The following is a 24478-nucleotide window of genomic DNA, read 5'->3' as shown; positions in this document are numbered from 1 at the left end:
GTGTGGACACCACGTCCATGTCGCGGTAGAGGATGGTGAAGGGCTGGTCTCTGCAGCCGGTGTTCTCGGCGGGACACATACAGCGGCTGTGGACAAGGGGGATTGTGTGAGAATGTGGTCAGTCCTTTCCAGTCGCTGGTTGGAACCACTTCCCCGTTTAAAACACGAAAAGGAGGCCACCCCATCTTTGTCATCCAAAGGCGGTAACCGTAGACGCCTCATTTTTCAAACCTCTCCGGCACGTCGGCGCGCTCTCTGTTTCCTAGAGAATGGCCCATTCTGGCCAATCAGATACTGTTGTGACTGGAGGTATGACCCGTGGGTGTCTGGTTTTCGGAGTCCTGGCCCACGCCACTCACGTTTCTCATGTGCTTAGTCAGTGAAATGTGCCACCATGGCACAGCCCTTCACTTCTCCAGCCATACGCACTCATTAAGAAATTTTACTTCATATTTCTATACAGAAAACAATGAGTTTTAACAGTGAAGAAATCAAGGTCCCTCCAGCCTTGTAGCCTTTGCACATGCTGTTCCCTCTGCCCTTCCACTCCCTGTTATGTTAACATCCACTCACCTTCCCATTCCAACTCAAATGTCCTTTCCTTAGAAGGGCTTGTAAGCGCCCAGTCTAGGCCAGGTCCAACCTAGTCTTTCATTTTGCAAACGTCTGCTCTCCCCGTTCATAGCACCCGTCACAACCTACGATGGTGTGCTCCTGTGTGATGGTACGTCTAATGTCTTTCTCCTCCTTTTCTCGAAGAGCAACGCCCAGGGCACACAGCACCGTGTTTGGCTCGTAACAGGCTCTCGACTAACACCTCAATGGATGTGTAAAAGCATTTTTAAAGTTTTGCTCTTTAAGGCTGCATCGAAATTGCCAAGTCAAATGTCCCCGGTGCCAAATGGTCACATTAAAAGTCACACGAAGAACTGTTTCCTAGAAGACGCTGGGAGGAGGGAGTGACGGCTCCCAGCTGAAGAGGACCACAGCAGCTGCGATTGGCCGGGAGCTGAGCTCTGAAAGGCGGGGCAGGTCCGTCTGCGTGGCAACGGGAGGAATGGCTTCCACATGCAGACAATGTGTGCGTGAAAGCCGGAGGTGGGACACGCCGGGGTAAAGGTGAGAGCGTGCCCTGCTCAGGTTGGCAGGAGTACAGGACACCTGGGCAAGGAAATGACCTGGGAGAGGTGGCTGGGGTCTGACTGCGCAGGGACCCGGAGGCCGGGGTCACTGGGCGTTTGCAGTGGCCTGCCGGGGACCCGCCGTAACACCAGCTCAGCGTTGCCAGCTGAGCCCGGTCAATTTCCAGCCACAGACCAGGGCAGCCTGGAGCAACCCAGAGAGAACTGGGAACAGAAGGCGGTAGGAGTAACCCACCGCTCAGCTCTGCCACAAAGGGCCGTGGGACCAGAAATCCGAGACTCCTCTGCAAAGGGCTGCTTGGGAGCAACAAGCGAAGACGGCTCTAAAGGACCTGTCCCTGCTTTGTCTTCCTCTGTCAGTTTTTTTTTTTTAAATTTCTTTATTGATTAAGGTATTACATATGTGTCCTTACCCCCCCCATTGCCCCCCCCCACTCATGCCCTCACCCCCCGGTGTCTGTGTCCATTGGGTAGACCTATATGCATGCATACAAGTCCTTTGGTTGATCTCTCCCCCTCACCCCCACCCTCCCCTACCTTCCCTCTGAGGTTTGGCGGTCTGAGGGGTGCTTCTCTGTCTCTGTTTTGGTTCATCAGTTTATGTTGTTCATTATATGCCACTAATGAGTGAGATCATGTGATACTTATCTTTCTCTGACTGGCTTATTTCTTTTGTCAGCTTTGATCTGAGGGGGAAGCACACGGCTACACCAGGGCCTCCTCTGAGAGGCTGCATTCCTAGAGGACACCAGGGGCGTGTCCAGTGCATCCCAGGGCTAGGGCGGGGCTCAGGGTGGTAAACGTGTCACCAGCAGAGAGGAGGGCAGAAGATGCACATGCGTATGTGCGTGTGTCATGCGCGTGTGTGTGTGCATGTGTGTGCGTGCGCATGTGTGTGTGTGCGTGTGTGTGCGTGTGTGTGCGTGCGCGCATGTGTGTGTGCGCGCGCGTGTGCGTGCGTGTGTGTGTGTGTGTGTGGTGTGTGGTGTGTGTGTGTGTGTGTGGTGTGTGTGTGCGTGAGTGTGTGCGTGTGTGTGTGTGTGTGTGTGTTCCCGAGGAGGAACTGAGATGGTTAAACAGGGACTAAAAGAAAGAGAAGGGACTCCTAGGAGGCCACACACAGGCAAACACTGTCCAGGGCTTTCAGCTGTAGAGGTGGTCTTCCCTTTAGTTCCGTCCCTAGTTCCAGTATTTGCCATCTGGTGAGCTAGTAAACAGTGAACATCGAGACACCAGAAACGTGATTACAGGAAGCTAAGTACCCGGGTGCTGAGAACTTCCTGGTGGCATCCCCTGCTCCTCGCTGCTCACAGCACAGTCCAGGGGGACTGTCCGTCTCCCCTGGGAGCTTGTTGGAAAGCCAGGCCCTCAGGCCATCCCGAGCCCACTGAGTCGGGACCTGCACTCTAACACGACCACCAGTGGGTCCAACGCACAAGACGTCTGGGAAGCCCAAGCAAGAATCCCGTGTATCCAGAGCCAAGTTGTCAAAGGGAAAGAAAGTTCCCGAACTCTCCCTCTTGGTCAGCTCCAGGAATCTTCCTGTAGCTCTGGCGTGAGTGGGGGAGTGATTGAGGACTGTGTGCTGTGTGTGTGTGGCTGGGCGAGGAGAGCGGGGGGAGCGGGGGCAGGGGAGGGTCCCACAGGCCCAATCCCCTGGCAGGTGTATTCTCCTTCACCCAGCCTCCTGAACCAGGCCCCTCACCCACGTGCCCATTTCCCAGGGGAAGCCACGACTTACTTGTCGCTGATCTGAATGTACGGCTCCTCGCAGCGGATGGGGTCAATGCACTTGAACCCCCCTTGCAGATTGTAGCAGGTCTGCTGCAGGGTGCACGTGTGGTTTCTGTGCTCACACTCGTTGATGTCTGAAAAGCAGGGCAGAGGACAGGCTGAAGCAGGGTAGTGTTCCCAGGGTGCTGGCCCTGGGCCAGGCGGAGGGGGTGCCTGGGGGTGGGGGCTGCCTGGGTCTGACTGCAGAGCTGCACGGGCCAGGAGGGCAGCCACTGGCCAGATGGGGACACTGAGCACTGAGAATGCGGCTGGTCCAGACGGAGATGAGCCCTGGTCAGTGGAAAAGACACGAGATTCCGACAATTTCGTACAAAAGAACGTAAACTATTACTGATTTGTATATGGAGCACGTACATGTTGGAACATTTAGATACATCGCATTAAATGAAATGTAGTCTTAAAATGAATGTTACCTGTTTCTTTTCACTCTTTTAATGTGACTCCTGGAGAAATTTAAATTACATGCATAGCTCCCATTGGTAGCTCATGTGTTTCTATTGCTTGGCACTGCGATGGAGGATTCTTGCTGGTGTTGGGGCAAGGCAGGCGCAAGAAGGCTGAAGTGGGTCAGCTGCTCAGCTACCAGCCTCCCCCACCGGCCCCGGTGGGTGGAGCATGGGGCTGGAAAATGGCCAAGTGTAGGATCTGAATAAGACCCACCCCTTACTCAGCATGGGGACAGAGCAGTCAGATGGGTGAGGTCTCCCTGGCACACCTTCTCTAGGAAGTCAGTAGAAAAAGGTTGACCAGGAGGCCCCCAGGGGCCATGAGAAAGCCTGGGCTCTGGTTGCTCAGGTCATACAACGTCCTAGTTAGGTTGGAAGCAGGGGGCCCGCAGATCTGCCGAGGGAGGCAGGACCGGCCCTTGGCGGATGCCACCTCTATCCGCAGAGTTCATTTACAGAAGCGCCAGCGGTCATGTCCTTTCTGGGGCCAAAGGATGAATCACAGGGCAGAAAGGCACCAGCCCAGGCATCCTGCCCAGAAACTGCCACTCTGGGAGCCGCCAACACCCGCTCCTGCTCTCACCCCTGTCACCTTCCCAAAGCGGCACAGGGGTCCCCAGGTGAAGGCATCTGAGCCAGCCCCGCCTACGTCCCCCTCCGCCAGGCCCCTCCGGCCGGCCTTACCCTGGCAGCTCCGGTTGTCATCCAGCAGGATGTAGCCAGGGGGGCAGGAGCAGAAGTACGTGCCGGGCTGGTTCACACACTCGTGTTGGCAGAGGAACTCGGAGAAGCTGCACTCGTCCATGTCTGGGGGAGAGGGGACCAGTTACACCTGCTGTTTACAATCACAGACTCCCCGGAGGTGGGGGCTCAGTGGCCATCTACTCCCACTGCCACACTCTCGGACACAGGACAACTTTACTGCTAAGAAGCCGCCAATTTGCTTCTTGAATATGTCTGGTGACGGGGAGCTCACTACCTACTGAGACAGCCCATTGATATTTGGACAATTCTGTTAGGAACTGAAATCTCTCTCCATCGAGCTTCCCACTCCCTCTGCCTCTGGCCCTGCTACATGGCTGACTCACTGTGCCCTGCAGGTGAATTCGCCCTCCATCTCTGGAGGTGGGATTTGTTTGCCCGCTGGAGTTTTCTGGTTACAGAGCTCTTCCTCGGAACCCAAAAATGACTCACTGGCCCTGGTCTTCTAAAAGGGCAACTTTATTCATGTCCCAAGTTGAAAAATCATATTATTCCTAAAACCACAACGAAAAGGGACATAGCCAGAAAGCCAGGGGGTGTCCATTATGTCAAAACTTCCTCATGTCCAAAAGCCTCCTTGGAAGAGAAAACTCTAGAAGGGCATCAGCGGCCGGGCACCCCGTGGCTCAGCGGCCCGCCTGCCTCTGAGGGCCTCTGAACCGCAGGCGTTGTCAGTGGCTGCAGAAGCAGGCGTCGCAGCAAAGCCAGCTCTTTATCACACACGGAGTTTGGCAGTGAAGCCCCCATCTGAGCGTCATTCAACCAACAGGCCAAAGAAAACATGTTTTCATTTCATTTGTTGTTTCCCGAAAACTTGCTTTCACTCATTTCCCCCTGTGACATGTCCTCGGATTGCTCTCCAACTCACAGACCGCTGATGGCTGGGATCACCCCGAGTGGGTGTCAGCCACTGAGGAGGCTTCTCCGCCATCGGATAACCCGGGTGTTACATGCCTGATGCCTCTCGCATCCTTCGAGTCTCTCTCGGGACCTTCAGGTGATGGGTTCCGAGCCAGCAGAACTGGGATGCGGATTTGAAAGCTAAGGTATGTGCAGTGAGATCCGCTTCTGCCATGGCCCCTCCCAGTCCCCTGGGAGCCCCGCTCATCATAACAAAGCGTGTCCTCACTCTGCACAGACTCCTAGACTGCATACGAGGCTCCCATTAGTAGCTCCCGTTCTATCTCTATGGCCTGGCAGCGCTGGGGAGAATTGTCACTTGGTGTTGGGGTGAGGCAGGCTGAGGGAGGCTGGAAATGGGTCAGCGTGTGGATTGGTTCAGACCTTCGGGAGAAGCAGGAGTAGCCCCTGGCGGTTCCGGAGACTTGCTATGTACCAGGCACCCAATTAAATGCTTTACCTGCCTTGTCTGATTTAACCCTCGCCTCGGCCCGCGGAGGAGGTGCTATTAGTAGCCATGCGTTACAGGGAAAAACTGAGGTTCGGGAACTTACTCAATTCACAGATAATGACGAATCAGTAAAGTGGGGATCTGAACCCAGCCAGCCTCCAGATCCTATACTTGTCAACACGATTCTGTAAGGTCTCCCTGAGTCGATCATACTGGGGACTTAAAATGGATGGATTTGGGGAGTCCTGAGGTTGGGGGACATCCCCCGAACAGGGTGAGCTCCTGTGCAGAGGAGATGGTAGCACCCCTCTCCACCTCCCACCAGGCAGCAAAAGGCCATAACAGACACACTCAGTGTATCTTAGGGCTTGCAATCCCCAGACCTAAGAGCTGAAATACAAGCCCAGTTTCTGGCAGGGAGCATGCAGGAGGCCCTTCTCATTCATCCACCTGAAAACCCACCACGGTTTCCGGGATCTGCTGGGCTTCCCAAATCCCCGAGGGGCAAGGGGACACGGCTAGGAAGGGTCTGGTGCCGCATGGAGGGGCCACACTGGCTGTGATAATAGTGAGGGTGACATTTCCTGGGGAAAGTGATTAGCAGAGAAAAGGGGTAAGTAGAAGAGACGGGACATAAATTCTGTGTCATGTTGCTATCCGAAGCCAGCCCTAAGGCCCTCAATGTCCGGGGGTCATGGTCACTCTAAGTCTGAGGAACATGGGCATCCTGGTGGGTGTGGAGAAGTTGGCCATTTTAGGTGAAGCCAGGCAACGGAAAACCCCTGCCCAACCACCGAGGACGTACACCGCTGGAAAAGCCAAAGGTCTCTTCCACTTACGCTTAGAGCAAGCACGTGAACCTGCAATGGCACTTAGCTACACCAACATGTCTAATCCTGTTGACCACCCCCTGAGGGTGTTTGTTTTTCAATGAATGAGGAAACTGAGGCCTAGGGAGTGACCTGGCCAGGGAAAGCACTACACAGTAGAGCCAAAATTTGAACTCAGCTCTGTCTGGCTCCACCACACCGCCTCTGCGAATGGAAAAAAAACCCTGTGGTCGTGCAAGGAACTCTAGAGACACAGCTGACCCCATCTCCCGACGCTAACCCTCCCACCAATTACTTCCTTGGCCCAGATGCCCCAAGGAGTGCCATGCAGGACACGGAAATCTCAAAAGAAAGTAGCTTTTCATGCCTGAGGGGATTTTATTACTGTTTCTGGGCTGACATTTAATGGGTGGAAGGCTCCCTGTCACTGCCTGCTCGCTGCCCTGGCTCTCCTGGCCCCTGGGAGAGGCGCTCGTTTGTTTAAGGGAACTCTGTCCCCAGACACTCCAGTCCCGAGTGGCGCTATCACACGGTCCCATCTCGACCCGGGTCCCTTCCCGTCACAGTGAGACCCAGGATTAGGAAACGTTCCATCCTGCGAGGCAGAAAGGCTTTCACGCCCTCGGGCATGGCCACCACTGGTTTTTGAAAAACACAGCGAAGCCTCATTAATCCGGCCTGTGCCGGTTTACCACTGATGATGATGATGATGATGATGCCAAAAGTGGATGGGTTGGGGCTTAATTCAACATTTACCAAACAACAAAAACAACAACAAAAACAAGGGGGGGAGGGGGAGGGGAGAAAGAAAAGAAGGAAGAACGAAAGAGAGAGCTGTGTGTGGCCCTGTGCAGGATGCTGATATAGGAGTACGATGCGGTCCCTGTGTTTAAGGAGTTGGCAAGAGTTGACACGTTTCTTATTACAAGGGAGAAGAAGAAAATCAGGACAGAATCCACCGTCCAGCATGGGCAGAGCACCAGCTTCTTCTTGGGCTTGGAAGGAATTTATAAAAGGCTCAACTAAGCCGTCACATCTATGTCCTCACAACAAGTGAAGGACTCGTTCATTCGCTGTTCAATCATTCGCGCATTGATCTGACAACTCCTTATTCCATGCTCGCCAGGTGCCAGGCCTGGAGCTGGGCACCGAGTGTTTGCAGAGATTTTAGAATTTCTCAGTGTTTGCACTTACATACATGACCTCATTCTCTCCACACGCCCCTCCTGACCCGACCGTATGAGATAGGCCATTGTTCCTGGGCCACTGCCCTGTGTCAGCACCGTCTGTGCTCTCCCCAGGACCCGGGTCACTGCTGGGTGAGGACAGAGAACGCACACCGACGTGCAAAACTGGGTGACCCCTCTCCCTCTTCACCCCCATCTCAGACTCTGAAAGGCCACCCCATTGGTTTTTGCATTTGGCCTCACTCCACCTTTCCGGAAGTGACTCGTCCCTGTGTTGTGTGGTTGTGTCCCAAACGGGAGATGTTTCTGGGCAATGGGAGGAAACACCTGTGAAGGAAGCCCTGGCCCGCCACCCCTCACCCCTGCGCCCCTAGGACAGGTGGAGGTCTCCAGGGCTAAATAAAACCCATTACCACTGCAACGAACTCCGTCATCCTCGAGTTCATATCCTGGGTCACAGCGGCAGATGAAGGAGCCGTAGGTGTTGACGCAGGTCTGCACGCAGGGGTTCTCCGCTGCACACTCATTCACGTCTGTGAAAAGCCAGAGCGCGTCACTGACGGTTCCCGAACAACGAACCAGGCAGATTAACATGCACTGGCAACACAATCTGCTGTCCCTGGGGGACCAGGTCCACGGGCCGCGAGGTTCTCCACCTGGGGCCTATCAGACTGAGAAGTCGGCCCCCAGAAGTGTTCACTGAAGAATCAGGGGCTCCACCCATAGGTCCCTCTGGAGTCACACAGGGGGAAGGGTAGAAACAACATGTATACACGTCCTATACATGTGTGCACATGTACATGTTTATACCTCCTAGGAAGTCCACTCTCCAAGGTCACCAACAGGAATTTCTAGGCAATGTCTGCTCTTTCCAGTCACCTGCCACATTCCATTCCTGATGAACTCTGCCCTCACCCCCGCTGACGTTGACATTTCAGGTAAACACACAAATAACTGTGACAATTCTAATAATAACTCTACTTATTACTGCTGTGGAATGAATTGTGCCCCTTTTCAGCACCCCCCCCCACTTCCCCTCCGGCCAAGTTCAAGTTCACGTTGAAGCCCTAACTTCCTATGTGATGGCATTGGGAGCTGGGACCTTTGGGAAGCACTTAAGCTTAAGTGAGGTCCTAAGAGTGGGGACCTCCTGAGGGAATTAGTGCCCTCAAAGAAAGAGACACCAGAGACTTGCTCTTGCTCTTTCTGCCGGCTGAGGATTCAGAGAGAAGTTAGACATTGACCAACCAGGAAGAGCGCCCACGAAAGCCCCAGGCCATGCTGCCCCGCACCCCCCGCCATCTTGTACGTCCAGCCTCAGAACCCGTGAGAAATAAATTTCTGTTGTTTCAGTCCCCGAGTCTATGATAAGGTGTCCACCTGAGTTGACTGAGACAACAATGCATAAATAACATCACTGATAATAACGGGATCTCAAGTTCACGGAATCCTCACAACAACCCTGCTCTAGGGCCACAGCCCCAAGTTCCGTAGGTTAAGGTGAGGACCACAAAGGAAACTGTTAGGGATGATGGAATGTTTATTATCTTGAGTGTGGTGATGGGTTCATGGGTGTATACCTCTGTGGAAGTTCACAAAAGCACATTCCTTGAACCGTGCAGTTCATTGCACGTCAATTATGCATCAACAAGATGGTCACGGTTGTGTTAAGGCTGAGAGATGTACCCAAGTCCCCAAGCTCACAAGGGTGCAGCTATAACTGGAACAGGAGTTAAGGGTCTTTCTCTAAAACTCAAGACTCCTTCTGCACAGCTGACGGAGACGGGGAGGAGGACTGGGGCGCCCCCTCCTGCACTAGCATTGGCTGCCCAGCTTAAAGCACTCTCTCTCCCATGCTCCTTACGCCGATGACCAACGTTCCAGCCGAGAGAACTTCTGTCCTCTTCAAACGTCCCGGGCAGCCCTCTTAAGACTCTGAATAGAGATGTGAGTGCTTTCAGAGTTAAAAGACTTCCCAGTGAGTAGCTTTGAAAACCTATTCTTAAAGGAGAGGGATAATTCCATGCCCAGATACTTCCTGCTTCCTGGAAGCCCTCGGAGCATTTTAGAGAAAGAAAAATAATAGTCAGCCATGCACGGTAGGTCCAGTGAGATACCCGTGTCCCCTGGTGCCCATGGGGGATTGGAGGCTCTCCGCCCAGGAGGCCAGGAAAACGTGGTGGCGCTGGGCTGTGGAGGCAGGTTCAGGCAGGACAGCGCTGGTGAGCATTAGGGCTGGCACTCGTGGCTTCCAGCCAGACGCCGGGCACACGGAGATGAGCAGACTCCAGTCCCACCCTCTCTCTCAGCTGTTTCTGCAGAGCAGCAGGACCCAAAGGATCCTGCCCCTGGGAACCCTGGCTGCCCTTTCCTGCCAGCACCAGGAGCCACACATGTCCAAATGCCCTCTGGGTCCCGTGGGAACAGACCGCAGCTCCACTGCTGGGCAGGAAGGCCGAGCCCTTCGTCTGGTCTGCGCTCAGCTCTGCCACCACCTGGCGGAGGCACTGGCCAAATTGCTTAACCTCTTGGCTCCTGGATTTCCTTGTCTGTGCAGAGAGCCACACGCACCTGCCCTGCCTCCCTCGTCCAGGCCATTGTTGGGATTCAGTGAAATGAACGGATGGGACAATGCTTGGAAGAGGGCAGAGCACACTTCCTCGCACGAGGTGTTAGAATTACACAAGCCCCGTGCAGTTGGGAACATGCGTGTCACCAGCGGGCCCAGCTGATGCAACATCCCAGTGGCCCAGTGCCCGTGTCCAAGCCTGGGTGCTGTGCCTGCTGCAGGACTTGGCACCACCAGACGTATTATCTGCTCCTTGTCACAGGCCCGGCCCTGAGAGGCTCAAGGACACATGGGACTTTGGCCTCTGCTGCGCCTGGCTGTTCCTCAGGGGGTGTCGGGTGCACCAAGCCAGACTCGGGGGGCGGGGGGGTAGAAAAGGGGGCCTGGGCTGGCACGTCCAACCCCGAGCCTTGGCATAGAGACGGCTGGGTCTGCCCTGAGCTGCTTATCACAGCGGCAAGGGAGCCAGGCGCCTGCTCCCACTCCAGGGACAGGGGAGGGCCCTTGCTCTATCGGCCCCTCAACCGCCCAGCCCCGTCTCCACTCCCAGAAGAAAATGACCTCTGCTGGCGAGAGGAGCCTTGTTGGAACAATCAGCAGAACCAGCTCTGGACGGGAGACTTCCAAAGAGTCCAGGATCACGCTCTTTAAGGCCATGCCTTCCTGTTTACCCAGCGATTTAGATGCGATTAAATGGAGACATAATATCCTCCAACTAGCTGGCCAGAAGCCCGCCAGCCAGGCCTCTGGTGGTGTGACAAGGAAATGGGCCCTGCGAAACCTGGTGGCAGCTCCAGACAAAGACCTCATTCTGAGTCCCCGGCACTGCCTCCACCCTGGACGGAGCAGCTGCCAGGGCCCGGAGGCCCCGGCCGGGGGCTGGGGCGGGCGGGGAGCCGGCGGCCAGGCCAGGGCAGGCGGGACCTGCACTAATTCCTCGAATCTTAAGTCCTCCATTCATTTCCTGAGCAGGAGAAACCAGCAGATGGAAACCACAATAGGCATGGAGATTGTTTTTCTTATCAGTGCTCGAAGCGATCATGTGAAAACCAGAAAATGCCTCTGTTTCGTCCTGTTTCTGTGAGGAATGCTGAGTGGTAGGGGACGTGACCGCCGCCACCAGACTCTTTGCTAAGTAACAGGCCCTCCTGGCGTAGGCTGAAGGGGAAACTGTAACACGAGGCATCAAAATTATCCATGAAACCCCTGCATAGAGTGTGCGTGTTTATTTCGCCATTCATCAAGGGTCAGGTCAGGCGTTCTTTCCGACCACCCCACTTTGGCCCAGGAATTGGACTTAGGCTACAGGATACACAAGAACGTTTCTGATGAGCCAAGAAAGCCGGCAAGGCTGCTTGTTGCTGGACAGCAGACAGAGGAGCCAGCCCATGAAACCGTAGCTCCCAGCTGACGGATGGCTGCGCTTCTCACGCCAGCAATGCCCAGAGCACTCCTTGACATGCATCATGCAACCTCCGTTCGGGTCTCGGGTTTCCGTAAGCAAGGAGATGCTCGGGCAGTGACACTGGGCGGACAAGCGCTTTAACAGCGCGGCCTCTCCCACCCGCAGGAGCTGTCAGGCCCGGCAGAAGACAGCCTCTCGTGTTTCACGGCGTGTTCGAGTTACCGTTCGCGTCGCATACCTTGGCAAGACCTTCCATCCTCGTTGAGGGTAAAACCAGGGTTGCAAGTACAGGAATAGGATCCAGGAACATTCGCGCACAGCTGCTGGCAATAGCCATAGCGACATTCATCAATGTCTGGAAACAGAAACACGCAAGGTAAGACATTTCTTCTCCACCGCAATGCCCCCCATCTCTTCTGCAGAGAGATCTCAAAAGGAAGCCAAGGAGAACCAGTGAAGACCGTACCTACTAAGTGTCAGGGCTGGTGACACTATCTGGGTTCCAAGGCTCGATCTCCCTATAATCCTCCCCGACCCATCTTGGTCCCATGAACACCTGACCCTATCTTGAAAGTTGTAGAGGACGATTTTGCTTAGAATGGGCAAGACGGCTGCTCAGATTTTATCCACGTTACGAGTCCACTTTAAGACTGTATATAAGTGGGACACATTAGCTCAAAGTATAAGAAGAATCTGTAGTCTCGCTCCAATAGACTCCTCACCAGCTCCATCAATAGTGACTATGCCCAGGTGTCAGGAACAAGAACAAGAACAAGTGTGGGGGAGGACGAGCTGGTCGCACTGCAGTCTGGAGACCCACGGATCCAGCAACACCAGGACTCCGGAGCTCACCGGGGATCTCCTCCTTGCACTAGAGCGGACATACAACTCTGGCTAAACACACCTCATCCAAGCCACGGCTGGTCTTTCCTGAGCAAGCCGCTCTGCAAATGAATGGATCCTTTTAGCAGAATAGGCAATCTGACCTCCCTGCCAACATGGACCAGTCCATGGGGAGCCTCGTGTCCCTGGGGAAGCACTTCTCAGCTAATGGGCTGGAAAATTCACTCCTGTGAGATAGGATGTCTTGAATGAAGCCTACAGGTGGAGACAAAGTCCTCACCTATACAAGCACCTGCTGTGACTGAATGATCTGACTGTAGCTATAACTGGTTATTTCATCTCCACTTCCCCCTAAACCAGTGGTTCTCAACCGTGGCTGCACATTAGAATCACCTGGGAATCTTTTTAAAATCCTGATTTCTGGGCCTCATCCTCCAGAAATTCTGTTTCTTTGTTACTAATGTTGTGGCCCCACCCCATAACAAAGAAACAGAATTGACACCAGCGCAGTGACACCAGTGCAGCCCCCAGCCCCTCCTTTTTCTCCAAAAGCAATGTCTCCAAAGGTGCACAGAGGGGGCAGTGGACACGGCTATGGAACTTGTGTCTTAAAGAGAAAGAAAAAGTTTGGCCTGAGGATGGCAAGCGTTCAGCCACAGTTAGGATGTGAAGTGCATGTGGCACCAGGCAAAGCTGTCAGGCCTCCAAGAGCCCCTCCCAAAGCTGCACACTCGGGGGTCAGGCACCACCCGCCCAGGGAGAGGAATGTCCCAGTGTCTGGCCACCCTCAGATCAGAGGGGCGTCCTCTGTATCATCTGTCCAGCCTGTGTGTCCCCAGCACCTGACCCTCTCTTGCGCCCCCTGGTGGTGGAAAGTAACTGGACTGAAGAACAGGAGGTGGGTTTTAGACCTAATTCACTTTGTCCAAAATGTCCCTCCGCTTTTGAGTCTCAGTTTCCAACTGCATAAAAGTTGAATGACATAATATCAAACGTCCCTTCCAGCTCTGAAATTCTACATATTAAGTTCCTGCACAAACAACTCACAATGATGTGCTTATGTTCAAAGCAGCGGCATCAAATTTTCCATAATAGCGGAGGTTGGTTAGAATGCACAGCGACCATCACATTCACACATGCCGTGTGCAGCCAGCTCTCTGGTGCATGTCTGGAAAGGGAAGCCGTGCCAAGTCTGGGCTGGCTTATCGGGCCCCCAAGAGGCCGCAGACAGGGCCCTGGGGCCGACCTACACGCAGTCTCGATGGAGAGAGACTTGGAAAAAAAGAACCTTCTTTTTTTTGTTTCCATGATGTCGTGTGGATTTGTTTCTCGGCTCCTCCAGGGCTGACTTTGAGGCAATAGGACGGTGTCTCGGAGAATTGAACCTGGCAGGGCTTCTCCAAGAAAACAGCATAGAAATCACACCCCAGAATAGAAATTGAACTGACAGCGAGAGAGGGCTATGAATTCATTCACTTGGCGAGACCGAAAACTACAGGGGAAGAAAGGAAAATAGCCCTCCAGTGAAAATAAACAGAGAGACCATAGAGCAGATGCCAACTGCAAGCAACGAAATTCTCAATCGGGACGGCTGGCTCCTTCACAGTAAAAAGAAAGACCAGCCAGTGGGGTGGGCATGATGGGGTGTGGGGCGGAGATGGGGCTCGCGCGGGATCTCCTGCCCCACGCGGGAGAGCTGGAACTTGCCTGTGGCTGAGCAAAGTGTGCCCTTCTCTTAGTATGCTCTCTAACTAGGACAGGTTAACTCTCTCCTCCGCCTTTCCTGCCTTGGCCATAAACGTCCTGAAGGCGGGAAGAAGGTGTAGGTAAAATCAAACAGGAGCCTTTCAAGTAAATCAAAAAATTCAGACGCTGACATGCCGGAGATGGTGACAACTGATTTCAAAAGGTGGTGTGGCCCTGGCTGGTGTGCTCCGTTTAGAGTGGCTGCTGAAGTTGTAGCCCTGGCCAGCGTGCTCAGTGGTTAGAGCATTGACCAGCACACTGAAGGGTCAGTGGTTCTATTTCCGGTCAAGGGCACGTACCTGGGTTGTAGGTTTGATCCCTATGCTTCTCTCTCTCTCTCTCTCTCTCTCCTTTCTTCCCTCCCTCTGCCTCCCTCCCTTCCATTCTCTATAAAAATAAATGGGAAGATATCCTCTGGTGAGGATTAACAACAACAAGAAGAAACACAGTGGTACTGAAACATGTAAGCTCATAGCCTTGTACTTCCCCCGCCCCCTGCAAAGCCCACCCAGCGATGCCCATTTCACAGTGACCCTGGCAACCACTCACTTCCAAGAGTCCCCATGAGCCCTTGAGAGCTGTTACCTAAGCACTGGCCTTCCAGGAGCCAGTAGCCATCGGTGCAGGAGCAGGTGTACCCTCCTTCGGTGTTGATGCAAATCTGGGTGGGGTTGCACTGGTGGGAATCCGTTGCACACTCGTCCACATCTACAACACAAACAGATTCCGAAGAATGTTACCTCCATCTGTGTAGGGCCCCGGTGCCACCGGGGGTGCCAGCTGCTTGCTTGGCTGGCTGGGGGGCAGTTGATCACATTTCTGAATTCTACCAAAAAGATGGGGCCACCTCCAGACGGGTGCCACTGGGAGACACTGGCCTTTCATGGAGCTAGCCTCCTGCCCAGAAATCCACCAAGGGAAATGGCCAAGAAGGGAACACACATCCATGGCTCCTTTCCGCCGCCCTCGCCCATCGTTTTCTGCAAGCAGGTCACCCTGACAGTAACCATTACTGGATTTAGAAATGCGTTTTGTTTCGGCTTCTCCTTTCACCTGTTACGTGGGGGTCTTTTGGGGTCTCTACTGTGTGCACGGAGCTCTGAGACATAAGAGAAGAAAAGGAAAGGCCTTCTGCCAGAGGAAGCTTGGGATCGAGTCACTGGATTGGATCCGTACACGAACATCTTTCAGTCTGAGGTTCCTGCCCCTTCACGATGCTTCATGGAGCCCCCAGTGCACCCTCCTCTCCTGCGGCTGACCTCTGTGCTCTCTGCCTACACTGGGCTTGTCTACACCATTTCATGCCCATCTCTGTCTGTCTGTCTGTCTGTCTGTCTGTAGTCACTTGTGTCTAAGGCAGTCCTGTCTTCAATGAGAGCCTCAAAGCATAAAGACCAAGCTGTAGTCACAGTCATATTTCTCACGACACCCGGTGGACACATTCAGCCTCAAAACGGTTTCAACTGAAATGAACCCTTCTTTCCCGTCTCCCATGCTGTGTTTTAGGGAGAGCATTCAGATCCTGTAACGGGACCTCCTGACCCTGCCCTCTCACTCTGACCTCAAGCCCTGGCTCCGCCTGGCCTGACCCCAACGTCTTTCCTCCTGCCCGTCCTGCCCTGGCCTGTCTGTGCCTTCTGCCCCCTCATCACTGCAGTTCCTCCCGCCTCCCCCAGTGGCCACCGCACAGTTGGAAATAACACTGGAAGTGGCAGTTCGCTGGGCTGTGTAGTGTGCCTGGGCCCGCACAGATGTTAGTGTATTTATTCTCACACTCGCCCAGCCGATGGGCTCATCATCCCCATCCTACAGACGGGAAAACTGCACAGGAGGCGCTCACAAGCCCACCCGAGAGCTCAGCCCAGGCCCCCCTGACTCCAAGCCCACCCCGTGCAGGATAACAGAGGCCGTTCTGCCCCTGGGCCTGGCAGGGTCAGGAGGGGAGGGAGCTGGCGCACCCGGCAGGGGGACCACACTGAGCTGTTGCTGCCTTTTCCTGCCTCTCCTAGAGAATTGTCCGCCTCTGAATGTTGCCTATTGCAGACTGTGGTGGGAGTGGGGGGCACCGGGGGCCCCTCAGTGGAAGCTCCCTGAGAACAGGGGTCTTCGGTGATGGGCCTGTTCCGCTGCACGCTCAGGGAGAGATGACTGATTCAGGGAAACGTTCGGCCAGGCGAGCCACAGTGTCTTGGGTTCCAGTGACACCAGCACAATCCCCCGCCCGCCACAAGCCAAACACCCAGAAACCGATCCGTTCCCACCCGCCGGGAACCGTGTGTCTGGGCCCCGCATGGAGCCAGCCTTCAGTCTCTAGACATGGACAGACTCCAAGACGCTGGTTCCAAGGTGGGGCCGCTTCCGCTCCAGCCTCGGTGGGAGGACCAGCCCAGTGCTCAGCTGCAGGAGCTCCTGCCTCTGCCTCCGGCCCCCCGCCGCCGTCCGCGCCCCCCCGCCCCCCGCCCCCCCCCCCCCCCAGCTCTGCCCACCTAGCTGAGCCTCCCAGGGGAACCATGAACAAGGCTTGGCCAGCAGCCGGGCCTGCTCACGTCCACGCTGAAGCTAGGATAATAAATAATGCCACTATCGGCCAGAGCATATTTACATTTTTCCGGAGGGGAGTGATGGATGGCAACTGTGCCCTGGGAACCACGCTGCCTTAGGAATGTGTGCTCTTTTCCTGCCCGGAGGGCAATGCGGGGTGAGGGAGACCCAAGGCGAGCAGAGCCATGAGAGAGCCTTGGTGACTGAGAGTTCCCAAGGCTCTGTCTGTCTGCGTAGCTCACACGCATGCCGCGTGCCCGCAGGGCCCCACAGGGAAGACCAAACACTTGCAAGTGGACCCGACTGGGCTCAGAAGGGCAGGCGGGGGCCTATGAGTGCACGTGTGTGTATGTACGTGTGTATATGCACGGCCACACAGGCACAAGCACAGGCGAGGCAATCCAACCAAGACACACAATCTTTAAAGTTCATTTAAAAAAAAAAACACTGCCATTTTTACTGAGTTAAAGAATTAACTCATTTCTGTTGATGTATGCTCAAGGAACTAATTTGAAACGTTCGCTACCTGATTGAATGGACTGTCAATATAAATGTATTTTGAGAACTGAAGTGCCTGGAGCAAGCATGTCAAACTCACGGTCAGCGGGCCACATGCCTCATTAAATGCGGCCCACCGGCCATGAGTTTGACATGCTTGCCCTGGAGTTTTGGGTGGAGGGTGCATCCCATCTTTGTAGCCACAAAACACACGTGGTATAACGCTGTGTCCATAGGAAGTGCTCAGTAACTGTTTGGTGCGAGGATGAATGAACGCATGAACTGCAAACATGAATGCCTTTAGTCTAGACCCCGGACAAATGCGTCCCAGGCAGCTTGCTACCAAGCCCGCTCTGGGTTGTGGACAGGAAACACAACCAGCCACGCCGAAAACCACCGTCGGCCACACGCCCTGGCGGCGGCCACGCGGGGGGCTCCACGGGGGCTGGAGGGCCCACCACACATTCCAGCTCACAGCCGAACTGCTTACACTCAATACATTCGACTTAAATAACAGAAGGAAAAATACGACGCATCACTCCAAGGACATTCTTTGGCAAAGCGTCCGCTTTTCGCGGTGGAAAGGCACGCCCTGCGGCAACCGGAGTAGGTGTCGTTACCCTGGGCACGCACGCGCGGCCGCTGCTTCCTTCCCTTCTTGTGTGATATTTAGGAGGAGGCTCCTAAGAGAAAAGCTGCTGAGTTCATTCAGGCATCTGTTCACTCCGGCTCTCACCCAGTCTTCGTGCTCGTGTGTGTGTGTGTGTGTGTGTGTGTGTGTGTCCTCCCAAACCTCCAGGTCACTCGGGAGAGCTGGCATGGAGCACAGTCCCTCCATCTGGACTAGTCCCCAAAGGCTGAGAGCCCTTCTGCCCACTCCCTGCTCCCTCCCGAGAGCTCCGCCTGGGCAGCTGCCTGGGCACTCGGAGGATTGCACCACAGCAGCTGTGGCCCGTCTCTCCCCAGGTGGGCATCCTCCACCCGCCGTCCTGGCGACCAGCACCTTGGCCGCTGGAGGAAGGAGTCTGCTGACTCCTCCAGAACCTGCAGCTGCGAGCGCCCAGCACGGCACCCGCCCAGGAACGAATCCTCCCGGGTGTGAGCGGCCCAGCTCTGCTGGCCCACGCGCTGTGTCTGAGCTGTCATCCTGTGCCCACGTCCCTTCAGTGAAAGCAACTGCTGACTTAGTCATCGGCACAGCCCACCGCATCCCTGATGGCCCAGGAGGCCGCGGGCAGAAGTGGGCTCCGGGCCGCGGGATAGAAGGCCGTCCATCAGGGACACATCCAGGGTTCACGCCACTGGCTGGGTCTCACGTCCCCCTCCAGACAGCAGCTTCACGCGGGCAGGTGCGTGAAGGCGGGTGAATAAAGAACGACCTTCCAGTCCAGTCACGGCCTCACGGAGGCACCAGATGGAGGGACCGGCCTCCGGTCATGAGGACACACGACCCAGCAACCTGGGACAACCAACGAGGGGTCTTCCAGGCTGACTCGAGCGGCAGGCGGCCGGGCCGCGGGCCACAGAGACACCCCGGAGCAGGCGTCTGAGGGAAGCGAGCGGTGACGGGCAGCCGTCTGTCGGATGAACTCTCAGGACCTCCTGGTACCACGTCCCATGTCCTTCCTGGAGTGGGCGGGTTCTGAGAACACAGCATACAACCCACGTCTCTGGCCCGTGTGAAACTGAGGGCGCTGAGGACAATCCCCGTGCTAACTCGCGGGTTGTTAGATCCACATCTCCACGGGGAGGTGGAGCAATTAACGAGCTGACGTAACTATGTTGGGCTACAATCCTCTGTGTATGTATGCCAGGTGTTCATTGTATTTGAATGTGTATAAGTACATCTGAATGTATATTTCATCATTTTCTCCTCTACGTTGAAAGGAAAACACTTAAACTGCTTTCCTAACACCAAATCTAATCGAAACAAAGTGTCCTTCAAAAACTGTAAGGAAAAACACAACCAAGCAGGAACTAGTGGCTCCTTCATGCTCGCAGGGAGGACACTTCCTAGGCCATGAGCCCAGCACCAAAGCACAAGAGGAAAAACAAACAAACAAACAAAAACAAAGGGCTGAGTCTCCCCAGAAAGGACGGTGGGGAAAAACATGAGAACTTGGGAGGCAGGCAGAGCTGGGTGTGCGGCCAGGCTCCTGCACGTAGTACTTATGCATTCCCGAGCATCATTCCCTCTGACCGTCTCAGGTGTCCTGCAAAAGAGAGCGGGCGGCCTGCCTTAGCGGCTGCCCCGAGAGGTCATCCATGAATGCATCCACCGGTCTCACCACCACCGCCTGGCGCACAGTAGGTGCCCGGGAAATTGTGTCCCCTCCCCTGGCGAGGGGCTGTTTCTAGCACCCGTGAGAGGTTGGGGCAGCGGGGCTGCCGCCTCCTGCAGGCTCTGTTCTGAAATTCACCAAAGACACCGAAATGACTGACGTGATCCGCTCTGTGGTTCAACCAGAGCCAGAGCCATCTCCCCGCAAGCCCAGGCACGTGTCAGGAGGTTGGGACAAGACGTGCACAAAGGCCGAGCGTTCCCTCCCGGGGTCTCGGGGTCCCCGCTGCACTGCGGCATCTCTGGGTCCATCTCTGGTCCCATGGGGGTCTGATCCGAAAGCCCGGGCGCATGGGTGTCCGACTGCATTCCACAGCCGAACAGGATCACCCTTTGCACAGTCTGATGCTCCCCTCTTCCTGTGTCCCCTCTTCCCCTATGAACAGCAAAGGGCTGACTTTGCGAGCCCGTGTCCACAACCTCAGCTGAACGTCTGTGCCGTCTGCCAAGAGGAAACATTCTCACTGGGCGCCGCTGGGAGAAACGTCCCCGAGAATGCGGACAACTACACCTTCCCAAAGGCCTCCACGGGGCCTTTTTCGGACGCGGCACCAATCATTTCCTTGGTAGTAAATTTTTACCCAGTGAAACAACATGTTTTCCCAGCCCGATTGGGTTCCTTCCTCGCTCCAGCTAACGGGGCTTGATAAGCAAGAACATAACAATGGCACATTCCTGCGTCTCCGCTTGAAGCCAGTCTCGGGCCTGCTGCTGAGCTGGGCCAGGGCCATTTTTTCGGCGAGATGAGCCCGGCCAAGGCTGGAAGCTACACAGGGCCTACTTCCCAAACACCTGCTTAATTAAAGACCTCAGCGTTGGAGAACTCGCCCGATGGATTCCCAGGACATCTGCACTCCATGTGTCTGCGGGTCCCGGGCGATCGTCAGGAACCAGATCGTTCTGTGTTTACGGCATGTTTCCTAGCGCTTGACAGGACGCAGAGGATACAAAGCTTGCGGGTTCTGTACCTCCATGGGGGCAACACATACGTGGTCCGTTTTCCAACCCACAACAAGACTATCCTTTCCTTTGGACGGCGAAACCGGCTGGAATGCAGGTCCCCACCTCGCCGCCGTGAATTCTACTTTTCTCTCCGTAAAGTGAGAGCCTGGAGGGGAGGCTGAAGGGCCCCTTCTCGCCCTGACCTTCTATGGAAACAAACGCTCCGCTAATGGGGACCACATTGCTGGTTCCTGAGTAATGATTTTTCAGCCCGAGTGCTCGGTAAACATCAGCTGACGCTGCCGCTCTCGGCCGGGCAGCGAGCTGGCCCCCTGGGCCTTGCTGTGCGTGAATGGTCCCCGCCACGCGAGGCGGGTGTGGCGAGAGGGAGCTGACAGATCGATTCCTTCTTGAGCATCACGCAGCCAGACGCCCCGAGAGGAGGAGGACGGGCTGCTCGATGCCAATCCAGACCCGGCATTTTTTTACTTAAAGGGCGTGAGGCTTTGGTCATAATTGTGACTGCAGAGCAAACAGACCGTCCCTTCTAAAGGGAGGACTCTCAGAGCCCAGCAGCCTGCAAAGCTCCAGCTCTTCAGTCCTGCCACCTCCCCGCAGGCTCCTCCCGACAGCCTGACCTCCGGGCTACATGCTCATGTCCCGGCCTGCGATGTCCTTCTCCCCATCCCCACACCCTCTTCTCCATGCCGTCTCAGCGAATGGCGCCACCGCGTTTCAGTCATCCTCACATTGCCCCTCCCCACACGCCCTGCTCTCAGGCAGTTCTTCTGGAAACCTCGCAAATCCCCCTCCTTCTCCCCCTCTTCCCCCGGCCCCACCCCCAAAAGACTCCAAGGCCTGACTTTGCCCTAAATGACGGAAGTAACTTTGCCTCTCAGTCTGCTGGTCTCCAGTGTCTCCCCCAGGAAAGTGCACTAAACACACAGAGCCATCCAAGGCACAGGGGAGATCTCGTGGCTCTCAGAACTGTGTGTCGCCTCCTTAGAAAGCTCAGGGCTTTGACACCTGGGCCGCGCAGGGCGTCGAGGCGGCTCCACACACACACACATGCTAAGCACACGCCGTTTCCGAGCGCTCCACACGGTGGCACGCGGCTCGGGGTGTGCGGTTCTGCCGCCTGCACTACACCGCGAGCTTCCAGAAAGCAGGGCTGGACATCTGTGTCCTGAGCAGCGGACAGTGCCTGGCAAGGCAGAGCGCAGAAGTGAACTTCATTGGAAATGAATTCGTTCTTGGGCTTCTCTGAAGGCCAGAGGGAAGGCGGGGAAGCCATGGACATTGAAGGAAGCAGTTCAGCCACCCACCTCTTTTGTGGCCCGTGGCCAGTATCACACTCCCCTGGGACACTCCCCTGGGATGAAGGATGTGAAGGACGCAGCTCTGGCCCCACAGAGCCTCGGGCCCCAGCTGGCAGGGCCTGGGGCCTTCCTCCCATCCCTGGGCGGATCTGAGCATCCTCACCCCCAGAGGCCTCATCCCACCAGGTGCTGGGCCTGGTGGAGCGGTTTCCTCTTTCCTCCCAGACGAGGACGAAGCTTATTCTTAGCAATCGAGGAGGGGACATCAGAGGAGGGGAAAGGCACGCCTCTGCCTGGCCTGAGAACGCATCCACAGGACTCTGAGGGCACCGCCAGGAAACCCGATCCATTTCTCAGGCTCAGCACAACCCCGCAGCCTGGTGCCGGCTGTGAGAAGAGCCAGGTGAGCAAATTCACCGCCAGGAATCAGACGGCTCAACAAACGTCTCCTGGCAGCCCCTCTCGGAGCGAGATCACCACATCAGCACCTGTTCTCTTCCCACCCCCGGGATCAGAAAGCCCTGGCACCACTCCGACTCCACCACTAGCCAACCAGGTCACCTGGTGAATGTCATTGACTTTCTGCACCTGCCTCCTTGTGGCTGAAATGAGGCGACCGTCCCCTAGCCCTCCTAGGGCTCGCAGGCCCGTGGGGAAGACAGCTGTGGACACAAGTGTGTGGAGGGCACTGCAGAGGGCAGTGAGGACACATAACTGGGAGTGTCCCACATCTGGAGGGTGGGGGTGGGCGGGTCTTGACACTGAACATTGACGTAGGAGAACAGTCCCTTCACATACACCCATTCCTGGAACCCGAAGCCTCTTAGGAAAAAGGAGGGAAGTGACAGAGGGATGGCTCTTTCAACATGACTTAACAAGAAACAGCCAGCGCCCAGCCGGCATGGCTCGGTGGTTGAGTGTCGACCTATATGAACCAGGAGGTCATGGTTCCATTCCCGGTCAGGGCATAGGCCTGGGTTGAGGGCTCGATCCCCAGTGTGGGGCGTGCTGGAGGCAGCTGATCAAAGATTCTCTCTCATCGTTGATGTTTCTATCTCCCTCTCCCTCTCCCTTCCTCTCTGAAATCAATAAAAATATTTTTTTTGGCATGGCTGGGTGGTTGAGTGTCAACCTATATGAACCAGGAGGTCATGGTTCCATTCCCGGTCAGGGCATAGGCCTGGGTTGAGGGCTCGATCCCCAGTGTGGGGCGTGCTGGAGGCAGCTGATCAAAGATTCTCTCTCATCGTTGATGTTTCTATCTCCCTCTCCCTCTCCCTTCCTCTCTGAAATCAATAAAAATATTTTTTTTAAGAAAGGAATGGGTCAGCAGGAGAAGAAGAAGATGGATATTCGTCCTGAGACCGGCCCACTCTGCTGGTCCCCTCTCCTGGTCCCCTCTCCTGCCCTCACTCCTTCATGCTGGTACCATCCACAGCTCCTGCTCCCCGTCTCCAGCAGGTCACCCCAGCAAGTCAGAGAATAACTGCTGAGGCTACAGCTCAAGAGGAGGGCAGACCTCGGGAGGTGGCGAGAAGAGGCGACAAACCTATAAGGCCATGGGGGTGGGGCAAGGATGCCGGGCAGAGAGCGGCCCGAGGGTACTGACGCATGTCCGGAGAGTTGGGAAGCCAGGGTCCCACCGCACACAGCACAGGCCTGAAACAGCCACGCCCGCTCCCGACCACATCTGGGACTTGGTGAGAGTTGGGTGATATCAGCTGAACCTAAAATAAATATTTGAACTGACTAAACACTTTTCAGGATTGCGTGCTTACCTGGCTGAAGGAACAGGGCTGCCCTTCCCATCCGCCTCTCTGTGGTCGCTAGCAGCTCCCAGATTTTAGTGTGGAAGGCAGCGCAGTGAAGGAGCTACAGGTGGGGCCAACCAACTAATTTACCTGCCAGGCCGCTGTAGCCCTCCCTCTCTCCCACCGGGAGGAGCCCAGTGCCAATAACACAGCTACTCAGGATTCATAGATGCTGCACACACTAACCGTGAGCCATCACTGCTATAGGTCCTAGGGATTCAAAGATAAAGGAGCCATGTCTGCTTACAGTCTAGACCAGCTGTGGGCAAACTACGGCCCGCGGGCTGGATCCGGCCCGTTTGAAATGAATAAAACTATTGAAAAAAAAAGACCGTACCCTTTTATGTAATGATGTTTACTTTGAATTTATATTAGTTCACACAAACACTCCATCCATGCTTTTGTTCCGGTCCTCCGGTCCAGTTTAAGAACCCATTGTGGCCCTCGAGTCAAAAAGTTTGCCCACCCCTGGTCTAGAAGGAAACAGATAGGGAGCCAGATCATTCCAATTCTGTATGGTAGGTGCCATGCTGGAGAGAAGAATGGGGTACTTCCCGGAGGAACAGACTTCCTGGGATAGAAGATATTTGGGTAAATCTAGATGGATGATGTGGCAAAAGCAGCCACCATTGGATTTTGTCCTCCAATATCCAGTCTCCCAAGTAAAGGTTGCTTTTCAGCTTCCCTTACAGTGACACGTGTCTATGGGACTGCATCCTGGCCAGTGGGTGTAAGTGAAAGTAATGGGTAACAACTTCTGGATCATGCTTTGGAAAGAAGGAGGGTGTGGTCCCATTGTCACCTCCTGCTGGCTGGGATGCAGGTGTGATGGTGGGAGCTGCAGCAGCTGTCTTGGATCCAGAGTGAAAGCCACACATTGAGTTTGGCCCAACCACCCTACCAGACCTGAATCACCTGCCTCTGGACTATGCCATGAGAGAGAAATAAAAG

The 24478-nt window shown here is 55.2% G+C and overlaps 1 protein-coding gene across 1 annotated transcript in view; it reads right to left on the bottom strand.

Moving 5' to 3' along the window:
- The window catches only part of FBLN5 (fibulin 5), a 59295-nt gene that overhangs the window by 6262 nt on the left and 28555 nt on the right, over positions 1 to 24478 (bottom strand). Inside the window, exons 2-7 of the mRNA XM_015571364.1 lie at positions 14661 to 14783; positions 11725 to 11841; positions 7926 to 8045; positions 4067 to 4189; positions 2884 to 3010; positions 5 to 86 (exon numbers count right to left, since the gene is read on the bottom strand). Coding sequence (XP_015426850.1) covers positions 5 to 86; positions 2884 to 3010; positions 4067 to 4189; positions 7926 to 8045; positions 11725 to 11841; positions 14661 to 14783 — 692 coding nt within the window. The remainder of the gene's footprint in view (positions 1 to 4; positions 87 to 2883; positions 3011 to 4066; positions 4190 to 7925; positions 8046 to 11724; positions 11842 to 14660; positions 14784 to 24478) is intronic.

Source organism: Myotis davidii, unplaced genomic scaffold (assembly GCF_000327345.1).
Source record: "Myotis davidii unplaced genomic scaffold, ASM32734v1 scaffold732, whole genome shotgun sequence".
In the NCBI taxonomy this organism is placed as follows: domain Eukaryota; kingdom Metazoa; phylum Chordata; class Mammalia; order Chiroptera; family Vespertilionidae; genus Myotis; species Myotis davidii.
Note: the sequence above shows the minus strand (reverse complement) of the source record. Positions and strands in the feature narration are given on the sequence as shown.